Raw genomic sequence first — 12,604 nt, forward strand, 5'->3', positions numbered from 1 at the left:
ACATACTTTCTACCCGTAATTTGTGAGCTTTATTTTTATTACGAAGAGATGTGAGTTTGTCAAGTAATTTTATATGCCTTTAAAATAATTATATAACATTTATCTTTTCTTTAAATGTGATATATCACATTCATTCTGTATATGTGTAGATGTGTTGAACACAATAGTAAATGATGTTCCCTGGGACGGATTCCATTTGATCATAGTTTAAATGTGTTCTTGAGTTTGCTTTGCCAGTATTATATTGAGGAATTTTGCATCTCTGTAATTTTGCGTTTCTGTAATTTTATTTCTGTTTTTGTGGTGTCTGTTCCATGATTCAATATTAGGATAATAAAGTATTTATATTATGTTCAAAATTTTATGACTTTCTGTTTCTCAGTGGTTTTCTGACCAGTGTTAAATGAGAAAGTTGCTGAAGTTCAATTTTTCAAACCCTACAAGCTAACTTGTGACCTCCACAAGCTGGGTTCCTGCCCTGGTGTTCCACTTGAAAATGGGGGAAAGGCTGGGCAGGTTGGCACGAGCCTGTAATTTCAGTGTGAGGCTGAGGCAGGAGGATCATAAGTTCATGGCAAACCTGGGCAACTAAGCATGGACCTGAGCAACTTAGCAAGACCCTGTCTCAAGAGTACCAGTGGCAGGAGGTCCATAGCACCTAGGGGAGCTGTTCTTGTGCCCCAGGACCTCTGGCAGGATCCAAAGCCAAAGAGTGATAGACATCTTCTAAATGTCCCAAATCTCAATGAAATCCAAACCAAGATTCAGCAAGAATTTCATTCAGTTTGGCATGGTTTACTACAAAGAACTCTAATGTGAGCTCACAAACTGTGGCCTGCCCATGTATCCTGAGGCAAGCAATGTGGTTTAGTATTTTGAATAATATTTTTGATTGAATTTCTCTTTCTATTCATTATATTTTCAAGTTTATTAATTATATTTTATCTTAATTTTTTTGTCTTCCAAATTAGTTATTTCTTTTTTAATATTTTGAAATTTTTCTTAATTTACTCAAGATTGTAAGTGTCTTTTTCAATTATTAAACATCTGCAGCAGTTTATACATTTAAGTTATACTTGACATAATTTTCTTTTTTTCTTTGAAACCCCAAGTTTGTTAACTTACAATGTTAGCTTCAATTTTTGTTTTATATTTCTCCTTGGATACTTCATACATAACATTTAAGTTCTATTTCACAACAATATCACCAAATATTACATTTTTCTTTAAAAAATGATTTTTTATCAATTCTGATTATAATACTCTATCATGTGTGGCTTTGTCCTGGGGACTTAAGCACTTAGCCCTTTTTGTCCACCCAGGGACACCAATTGCCGGGTTTTGTTCGCGACTAAAACACTCATGGGTCACTCCAGGAGAATTGGGCTAACTGGGCTTGCAAAATTACCACACAAGAGACACAAATACCTTTTTCATTGGGGTCACTGTGATGGCTCCTCTGACCTTCAGGGTCTGCAGAAGGGGAGAGAGAGAGAGAGAGAGAGAGAGAGAGAGAGAGAGAGAGAGCGAGAGCACACGCTGACCACTTTTATTGAGAAGAAGCTATTCAAATGAAGCAAGGGGTCAAGTTTCAGAGGTCTGAGTCTAGCTTCATGATGTCCACTGTCAGCAGGTTGACTCACACCTGGGTAGGCCACAACCAAGGGCACAGTAAGATAAGGGGTCACACAAAGGTATTTCCATGGAACATTCTATCCCAAACAGGGCAAAGGGTTATATTACAAAGAAACATGTGAGCATAGCTCCAACCATGGGGCTGTAGCAAGACACTGTCCCTGGAACCCAAGAAGGGCGGGGTGGTCTGGCTTGGCTGCTGCAGGATGCCTCAATCACACAGCCAGGGAGTGACTCAGTCACATGCAAGGTTGGTCTCCCACAATCATGCTGTTTTTGACTTTCTTCTCACATTTCCTTCAACTTTTTTTTACGTTTAATTATAATGTTGCCTACCCTGAAGTATCTTATACTTAAAAGGAGAATGTTTTTATTCCAAGCCATCAAGGTCTATATTCAGAATTGTTTTTTGAGATGAGTTTGTGCCTCATACACTTGCTATGTTATGGATGATTCCCAGGATAATTGATGGACTCCACCAAAAACTGTTAAAAATAATAAACAAATTCAAGAAGAAATAGGATACAAAATAAATACACAAAACAGGTATCAACTCTACAGGGAAATACCAAAATTGCTACAAAATAAATCAAGAAGTCAATATATTTTAATGGCTTACAAATATGTCTTAAAATAAATTTAACTGTCTGCTTAACCTCTTTGTCTTTATCTTCTACTTTGTCATTAAGCATACCAAACCTCATATTAAAATGTGTCTCTGTCTGATGTAATTTTTTTTGAATTTTCCAATCTCTGTTTTTAGATTTGGAATAATACTTTCAATTGAGGTCAGACAGGTAACAGAGCTTATTTTGACTTTCTCCTGTCTCTGTTCTGTCTTCACAACGGTTACAGGGTGGGTTGCAGCACACACTCAGTGAAACTGATGTCATGAGTAATAAACCATGCCCTCTTGCAACCTTCAGAACATATAATCACTAAACCAATTGATCAGTGTTCATGGCAATGAATTTAAACAGTCAAGTGAAACAGTTAAAGGAGTAGGGAATTTATTCACTGAAAACAAGGGAAACATTTAATTCATTTTATTTTATTTTCATTCTTTCTTTTTTTTTAATTTTTTATTGTTGGTTGTTCAAAACAGTACATAGTTCTTGATATATCATATTTCACACTTTGATTCAAGTGGGTTATTAACTCCCATTTTTACCCCGTATACAGATTGCAGAATCACATCAGTTACACATCCATTGATTTACATATTGCCATACTAGTGTCTGTTGTATTCTGCTGCCTTTCCTATCCTCTACTATCACCCCTCCCCTCCCCTCCTCTCCCCTCTTCTCTCTCTACCCTCTCTATTGTCATTCATTTCTCCCCCTTGTATTATTTTCCCCTTTCCCCTCACTTCCTCTTGTATGTAATTTTGTATAACCCTGAGGGTCTCCTTCCATTTCCATGCAGTTTCCCTTCTCTCTCCCTTTCCCTCCCACCTTTCATTCTTTCAACTTTGCCACATCTTGGGAATGGCCACTAATTACTGTGAGGAACAATGTCCTAGAGACAGTTTCTTCTAATCACTTTCCTTCTTTATGGAAAAAGAAAAGTTGTTGCCCTTTTTCTTCCAAGCTGCTATTGTCTGTGCCATCCTCTATTTAAATACAGAGTTACTCAGGGCTGAGAAAAGTCCCAAGGTAGGTACGTCTATGGGTGACACCAGGCCTGGACCCTGCTTTGCTCAGCTCTGTCACTGACCTGCTTCCTCACTGGTAATCTTCTGACTTTCTGAGATAGAAAGTAGATACGAAAATAGAATAAATAAAACTAGAAAAGGCTCAGAAGGCATAAGAGTTCTCAGACTTGAAGGGGATTGAAGCTATGTGCAATTGTGGAGCAGAATATATTAAAAACACACAAATTATCAACCTCGAGAATATCATGTTTGTGTTGTAGAATTTTCATGCTACAGCCACACACACACACACACACACACACACACACACTCACACACATCTGTTTTCACTAATGTTGCAGAAATCTCTTAGCACATTTTCATTTCCCACACCACAGCAGTGAACTTAAAACACCTCATATTGAGAGGTGTGAAGTGTGGTGGAGGATTGTTTAGTGAAGCATCACTGTCAAGCAAGCCCAGTGATTAACCATCACACATTTCTTCACTTTACATGTGCTTGTAAGAATTGCAATCAGTCGTAGTAAAACTATAGCTAGTTAGAACTGAAATGCTCAAGTTTCTTTATGTAAGATAACTTGATGTTACAGCTGAGGTGTTCTTGAGCCCAAATCTGACCAATTCCAGAGGGAGGCAGGAGCAGGGCAGATTCTCCCTCAGCAGATGAGGTAGTTTGGGGCCTTAACCTGGACAATGGTGGCTTTTGGAAAATACCTGTGCAAAAATGGCCATTGTTTCAGCGAGATGAAAGAGGGGTCTCAGTGAAGTACTCTGAACATTTAATAATTTAGGAATTGCATTTACATTTTATTTTCAACATTTCAAAATCCAATTGATTTAAGCTTTAGTGCAGAAAATAATATTAGAAAACAAGGACACAAATGTCTTGGTAAAAATTTCCCTAAACTATAAAAAAAGGCAATGAATGAAATACCAATATAAATGAAGAAAGATAAAAATCACATAGAAGAAGAAAGTATATTAAACAATATTAAATGCTTTTAATTAGGGATTTGAGTTGTTCATATAAAAGCCCAAGGCTAAGTATGAAGGCTAAAATATCAAATAAGCTAAAGGTTATTTAAATATAGGTATAAGCTCAAAAGTTAATTCCTATTATCAGGGAAGGAGTCCTATTAATTTACATACTCTTTAGAAAAATAAAACTACATAAATTTAAATAGAATCATAAATATTTTATTTTAGTGTGGAAGAATTTCCAAATGATCCTGAATTCAAAATAATAGATTTGTGATGAAAATGTAAATCACATGCTCACTAGGGCCTTACCATCTTAGTTCTGAATTCCAGAGAGCAGATTTAGAGGTTATTTATTGGTGGTGTGATGAGTTAGGTAAAAATCACCCCTGCATGTGGTGGGGGGGGGAGGACATTCCCCATCCCTGCTTGGAAGCTCTGTCAATATAGAGTTTGGAAAGAGATGGGTTGCTCTCATAAAAAATGCACTCATGGCAAGAATGAAGGAATTATTTACACAGATATTTTTCTCAGTGTTTAGATAAGAAAAACTTGAATAGAAAATACATTTAAAATAGGATTAAAATCATTACCCAAATCTGGCACTAAAATAGAGTAGTATGAATCTCTGAATCACACTCAAGGATTAATACTTAGAAGGAGTGTAAAGACGTGAGGCTGCATGCACAACTGTAATGCTCTTGAAGTCAGGATTCTAATCCATATCAGGCATATTTTATGAAAAACAGCAATGTGTATTTAGACATCATGTCTAATAAAATGTATTATGAAAAGAAGAAATCAAGCCTCCATTGTAAATATTTTATTGATGTTACAGTGTGATTAGAGTTATTTTATTGCTTCTTTTTAATGTGTCTTTATTTGTAGTATTCACAAAATTCATTTATAAAGAAAGCATATAATGTTTTAAGAATATAATTCAATACAATTTTTTAAAGTAAACACATAACATCATTAACCTGAATTTATTTTTTCCTTATGTATGAAGAACCAGAACCTGTAGGTATCATTTGAAAAGACAAATCCCAGCAGATAATCTGCAAGCTCTTGTTCAGTGCCGAAGTCCAGTGCCAGAATCCAGTGCCAGAGTCAGCCTAAGTAAGTGGTCACCTGAGACTCAGGGGATGGGGAACCAGGAGGAGGCTGGGAACTCCTAATGCAACTTGTTGCGGGGTCAGTCCTGGGACTTGGTGGGTGCCCCAGCAGAGGGGCGAGTTCAGCTGTGGGCCTGGGGCCTCTGCTCCTGCCCCCTTGCCCTCCCTACTGGGCTCTCAGGCTGCACCCTGCTCAGCGCTTGGCTTCCAGTCCTCCCTGCAGCATCACCTGTCCATCTCTGCTTCTTGCCCCCTTTACCGCCATCTGCAGTTATGACAGCTAGCCTTGTTTGCTTACATAGAACACATTGTTTGAAAAAATGGGACCCTTATGATTTATTTGTTCATTGATGTACTTTCTCCACGGACTTCTGAGCTGCACCAAAGCAAGAATTTCATCTCTTGTTCACAGTATGTCCACCCATCAGAGCAAAGCAACAGGCTCATGAGAATCAATTACTGAAGAACAGTGATGGGTTTCTAGACTGTTCCATAAGATTTTACACTATTTGGCCACATTTGAAGGCTAATTTCCAAATGAACAATGCCAAGTCCCTTTCACGTAAGGCAAGTTTTGTGTCCTGTGCCTCTCATGTTCCTGATTTCTTTGGAAGATTTCTACATTTCTGGGAAGACCAAAAAAAAAATCAGTATTCTGGTGTTTAGATCTGTATCCCAGTTAGTGTATTTAACCAATGCCTCTGCTAAACATTTTCCACCTTGCCAAGTAGAAAATGTTCAAATAATACCAATTTCATAAACGTCTCACTTGGTCCCCCCCCCCTCTTTCTATCCCCCTCTCCCCATTCATATTTCTCTCTCTCTCTCTCTCTCTCTCTCTCTCTCTCTCTCTCTCTCTCTCTCTCTCTCTCTCGGTACTGGGGATTGGATCCAGGTGCAATAAACCACTGAACCACATTCCCAGCCCTTTTTTATTTTTTTGTTTGGAGACAGGGACTCACTGGGTTGCTTAACACTCAAAAATTTGCTGAGGCTGGATTTGAACTCACCATCATCCTGCCTCAGCCCCCTGAGCTCTTGGATTACAAGCATGTGTCCCTGCCCCTGGTCCATCTCTATTTTCAGGGATTGTAATATCTTGATATTTATACTTTATTCCTAGTTGGTTTTTGGGAATTGTGATGATGGACATATATATGGTAGAATAAGGCAGCAGTTATAGTGATTTCAGTTTCACCAGTTCTGGGAATGTCAGCACTTAGTTCTGGAAGGACCTTGTCACCCCCTCTCTTCTGGAACAGAATGCTCTGTGGCAATGGTTGTTGTAGCCATTCATCAGGTAAGAACAGTGATGGGGTTGCTGTGCTTGGTTCTTTAATTTAAGTTACTTGAGGCCAAGGAAGTGGTGCCCAACCCATTTTAACTCCTTAAACATTGGTATCTCTTCTATGCCAAGCTACTGCTTCAATCACTCAGAGAATGGTACTGAAGTTTACACTGGGGGCACAGGACTATTGATTCTGGGATAATCTATAGCCCATGCATTTCTATTAATATCACCAAATAATGCTAAATAATATCTGCTTCTTTTGTAGAAAAACATAGATAAATGAAAGTTAAACTTTTTCCACCTTTAATTCCATGTATAAACATGGCTGAGTGTATAATCTGGAAGGAGCATGTAAGTATTCTAAGGTGACCATGTAAGGTTTTCAACTGGGAATGCAAGGGCTGCATATTTTATAGAACAGTTACAAGAGGTGTTGCAAAACCACCTTGGTTTAAACAGACATTATAAGAAAGTCATTGCATCCCATTGTCCTCTCCAAATAAATGGCAGTAAGGTCTTTCTACAAATTTTGTACACAAAATCTTGCTTAGCATTATGTTTGAGCCCTAATGCCAAAAACCACAGGGAGGACCAACCAGAGCTACCCTGTCAGCTTCATCCTGCTCGGGATCTCTGAGTGGCCCCATCTGGAAAAGACACTCTTCTGGGCTGTGATCCTCTTTTTCACCATGACCACCCTCTGCAACTCCAGCATCGTACTGCTGTCCTTCATGGACCCCCATCTCCACACACCCATGTACCTCTTTCTTGGCAATCTTTCCTTCTTGGATCTCTGCTTAACCACAGCCTCTGTGCCCCAGATGTTGCCCCACTTGTGGGGGCCGGACAAGAGCATCACCTACACAGGGTGTGTCATCCAACTGGGCGTGTTCCTCTGGGCTGGAGCCACAGAAGGCGTGCTGCTGGTGGAGATGGCCTTTGACCGCTATATTGCTGTCTGCCAGCCCCTGCACTACACTTTCCTCATGCACCGTCCACTCTGTTGGAAGCTGGTTTTCCTAGTCTGGCTGTCTGGTCTGATAGTGTCTCTGTTCCAATCTTCCACCACCTTCCAGCTGCCCTTCTGCCCCCATCACCTCCTGAATGGCTTTCTGTGTGAGATGCCTGTCCTCATGCACCTGGCCTGTGTAGACACCACCGCCAATGAGTGGCAGATGACCATGACGGCTGTCATCTTCACCATGGTCCCTTTGGGGCTGATCCTGGCTTCCTATGGGTGCATAGCTCAGGCTGTGAGGAGCATGAAATCAGAGGAGGGAAAGAAGAAAACCATTTGACCTGCTCCTCCCACCTCCTCGTGGTATTCATGTTTTATGGGACAGTGGCCATGGTGTACACTGACCCTAAAAGCAACTTTGATTCAAATAATGGCAAGTTTTTCACTTTCTTCTACACTGTGGTCACACCCCTGTTGAACCCTATCATCTACACCCTGAGGAACCAAGAGGAACAGGATGCTTGGCTGAGACAGCTGGGAAAGTGGTTGAGCCCAAGGCAAAGCAAATAGTAAAGGATTTGAATTAAAAAGGAAGCTTATTAATGACATGCACACAGTCTCCTAAATGGAGTCTCTAGGCAAAAGAGGTGTAAACCCTTTTACAAACATACTATTTATATTTTAAACTACAATTGATCACACCATTTCTGTTTATTGTGACAAAACTGTGGACGTTTAGTAAGAGCTATTAGGTTTAAGGCTATATAGCCTTTGTTTTGGGTGCTGTTAATATTGATCTCCTTCTTAAAAGTGAGATACTTAAGACTTTAGGAGACAATATAAGTCTATAGGGTAGAAACTGTGCTGCCTCAGATCCACATTATGAGAAGCCCCATGAACAACATGAAAAAACAAGGGAACAAAGTGCCCCAGAGAAAGAAAGATGCTAGAACAACAGAATCCACTGATGACACAGTGGAAGAAATATCAGAGAAGTTCAGAATGTGCATAGTTAAGCTGATGTGTCACATAAAGTATGATGGAAAGAGTGAAATCAGAGACAAATTTCAGGAGGTAAAATACCACTTCAATAAAGAGAGATTTATGAAATGAAATCAAGAAAATATGTATGTGATTTGTATAAATGAATTCATTCATCTACCTCCCTGTCACCTGCAATGTATTTGGTACTTGGTCCCTGTTGCCTTAATCTGGATATATTTCTCTTTCATCTCTCAACTCTGTGCAGATAAGTTTGTGAATTTTGTGTATGGTAAGTAAAAGTGAATTGAAAAGAAAGATTTTAACCCACAAGAGGCAGCATGAAAAACTATCACATGCGGTACTTGCAAACACTGTTCAGATCTCCACCACATTCCAAGTACACTATCAGTGAAGAATAGAAATCATCACAAAAACTACAGTGTTTACAAGACTTCTGTGTGCCAGTTATTCTCTGCAGAATTAACATTCTGGTAGATGATAATCTGGATGAAATTGCAGATTGCTGGAAAGGATAAAAATGAGGCTCAGATGCCTTTGGAGTATAATGCCAAGAATTCACTCCTGAGTGTATCCTGTTCTCCACAAGGAAGCAGAACTGAGTCTCTCCTTGGCTTCTCCCTTCCACTGTGTCTGCAGTCAGGGTGCATCTGGGAAGTCAGCACATGGTATGTAGGATGTGGGGAGCTCTGTCACCTCTGCTTTATGTGAACCTGGTGCCTGGCCAGTGGGAACAGGGCCCCAGGGAGCCCAGAGCTCAGCCTGCAGAGACAGCAGGAGGCCTGAGCACACCACCAGGCAGCAGCCCTCCTGAGCCCAGGAGAGAGGACTTGGCCATGTACCAGCATGGACAGTGAATGACACTTAGAAACTCCTCTGCTGGACATCACTCTAAGTCATTATTGAGGAATGAGTAACACTGGGGAGAGACTGATGTTTCTCTGTGTGTTTTCATCTCTGCCCTCCTTGACCTCAGTGTGAGTTAGGGGTGTTTATGGGGATCAGTTTACATCAAGGGTGGTGGGCAACTCTCACTCACTCCCCAACCTGTAAGTGGGAAATATCTAACACTATCTGCAGTTTAGCTGCAAAATTTCTTGTCATGGAGATGAAAGGCACATGTCATGAATTTAGCCTTTGTAACGATTTGTAATTATCAATCCAGTGTTATGTACAAAAATATGAAATTGTACAACATCCAACTACATCTTATTCCCAAGTATTTGTTTCAGTCTTAATGAAACATCTATCCATTGTCCCAACTTATCTTTACTTACTGTCACTTGAATCCACTAAGTATAATCTCCATGTTTGAATTTATGTCCTGGAGATTTTCTATAAGTAGATCATTCAGTGTGTGATCTTTTTTATGACTTCACTTAGCCTGATATTTTCCCAACTGGTTCACATTATAGCATTTATTACTATTTTATTCTTTTAGTGGATGAATAAGTTTCCATTATATATTTATATCAGCATTTTTAAAAATCCATATATCTACCTAGAGCCATCTTGGTCCTTTGTACTATTAAATACTGTCTGATTTGTCAATCACTGTCTGTTGGGTTTTGTTGCTCCTGGGATAGATTCCATATATATGGAGTGCTATTGTTTTCATGTGCCATTGGATTTGGTTTTCTAGATGTTGCTGAGAATGCTTGTGTATGTCTTGATCAAGGATATGGGTCCATAATCCTCTTTTTTTGGTGGTTTTTGTGTAGTTTTCTGGATCTTATATTAGGGAAATTATGGTTTTGTGGAACGTGACTTGAGGATTTGAGGTTCATTTCAGATCCCTGGAGTGGTTTCAGGAGACGTGGTGTCTCTTCTTTTTGAAGGTTTGGCAAAACAGTAGTGAAGCCATGAGCTGCTAGAGGTTTCTTTACTGGGAATCTTTATTCTGATTTAAATTTATTGGTCATATTGATGTCTGAGTCTCTTATTTTCTCATAATTCACTTCTGGTGTGTTCTATCTGTCCCAAATTTATTCCTTTTGTATAGATTTTCCAATATGTTGGTATGTGTTTGTTTATACAAGTTGCTAATAGGTCTTAGCATTTCTGTAACATTTGTGAAAAGGTCTTCTTTTTATTCTTTGATATTTTATTCATTTGGGCCTTTTTATTGTTAGCATAGCTAAAGATTTGCTAATTTTGTTTTTATTTTTACAAACAACTTTTTGTTTTCTTGATATTTTCTGTTGATATTTAGTGTTAATTGCTTGTTTCTGATTTAATGTTTATCATTTCTTTTCCAACTGCTTTTTACACGTGTGGGTGTCTGTTTTCTATTGTCATGGTAGGGTCTGCACTTAGTCTTTCTTCTTCATTGATGCAGTCATTGAGTGCAACACCTTCTGCCTTAGTAGTGCTTCATGAATGTCATAGGTTTTGCCTTGTATGGTTCTATCTTCATTAATAGTCTTAGTAAAATGCTGGGAGCCATTAGCCAAGTAGGTATGACAATTTCCTTGCCAGCATACTCCATGTTGCTTAGTGGAAGGACTCGTGGAAATAGGACATTTTGCAGTGACATTGCATGTAGGTGACCTTGCTCAAGGACCAAGACGGATCCGGGTTTAGGGTGTTCCCCGTTTAGGATGATCCAGGTTTAGGGCATTCCCGGTTTAGGACTATCCGGGTTTAGGGTGGTTCCAGGTTTAAGGTTATTCCTGCTGGGAATAGGGAGTATCCTGCTGCCTGAGTTCCCCTTGAGTTCTCACGGGATTCAGACAGTATTTTTTGGGAGACAGAAGCCCAGTGGGGGTGGATTTGGGCAGAGAACGTGGATTTCCCCAGAATCTGATTGTAGACGGCTGGTGTGAATTCGGGAATAAAGAGTTGCTGTTTGAATCTACAAGCTGTGTGGTGGCTCGTGATTTTGTTCCCAGCCAGACTGCGGCAGTAAAAGGTGTGTTTTCCAGTGGCTTCTAATGTCTTTCCTTTAAAGTTAGTCTATTTTTGATTTTTTAAAAAGGAGTTTGACCTTAAGGACAAAGTCCATATATAACATTTTTTCCCAACTTCAGAAGTGTGGAAGAATGATCAACCAACAGACTATGACCACATATAAAATTTCAGATATTTTCACATATAATACCATGGAAAGTACACAGTTCAGGCAGCACCTAGGTGGGTTGATCTTGGGATGCTCTTTTGCTAATATTTGATGGACCAGTTTCTGCACATGATGTTGGACTAACTGTTGTTCTTGTCAGCAGTGAGTACACTGATTTCCCTCAACTGTAGCTACAAGAGCTCCATCAACTGATCTGAAGTTTATGACTAGTCAATATCATTTTACTCTCTTTTTAAAAATTTGATTTATACACTTTTAACACAACCCACACTTTCAATCACAAACTTAAGGGGACATTTCTTTCTCCTCACAGTGGTTCAGAGGCTCCCCTTACAGTAGGTATGAAGGTAGGAAAATCCAATGTACTGTGTATCATGTCTTCTGGGCTCTGATCTCCTCCACTGTCTCTTTTGCTCTTTCCACATCTCTTCTCTGCCTGGCTAAGTGACCCCAAACAGACCACAGAAGCTGCAACTCCAGCCTAGGTGGCCCTTAGCCCTCAGTGCCTGGTCCAGCTGTGTGCACTCAAGTCCAGAGGCCTGAGTCCATTTATTTTTTTTTCTGTATTAATTTCACTCATCAATATTTTGTAATTTTAAGTACACAGATTGTTCAATTCTTAGGTTACATTTAGTCTTAAGTAGTTTATATTTTAAAAAATTTTTCTTTTTAATTATCAATGGCAGTAGAGTGTATTTTTACAGATTTATACAAACATGGAGTACATCTTATTCTAATGAGAGTCCCAGTCTTTTGAAGCATATACATTGTTTGATACTATTGTAAATATGATGTTTTTTCCTTAATTGATTCTTTTGGTCGTACATTAAAATAAACAGAAAAGCCACTGGTGACAAATTTATCAAAATAAAAATTTCTTCTCTCTCTCAAC

General features: G+C 39.2%; 1 protein-coding gene across 1 annotated transcript; it reads left to right on the plus strand.

The window, feature by feature from the left end:
• Window positions 1–7,242: 7,242 nt before the first annotated feature.
• LOC114084597 (olfactory receptor 2H1-like) lies at window positions 7,243–7,971 on the plus strand. The gene has a single exon (XM_027925639.2). The coding sequence runs from the start codon at window positions 7,243–7,245 to the stop codon at window positions 7,969–7,971; it is 729 nt and encodes a 242-aa protein (XP_027781440.2).
• Window positions 7,972–12,604: the final 4,633 nt, after the last annotated feature.

This window comes from Marmota flaviventris, assembly GCF_047511675.1.
Source record: "Marmota flaviventris isolate mMarFla1 chromosome 5 unlocalized genomic scaffold, mMarFla1.hap1 SUPER_5_unloc_1, whole genome shotgun sequence".
Lineage (NCBI taxonomy): Eukaryota > Metazoa > Chordata > Mammalia > Rodentia > Sciuridae > Marmota > Marmota flaviventris.

Coding starts and splice junctions, on each gene's coding strand:
- LOC114084597 (XM_027925639.2), top strand. CDS start 7,243: ATGCCAAAAACCACAGGGAGGACCAACCAGAGCTACCCTGTCAGCTTC.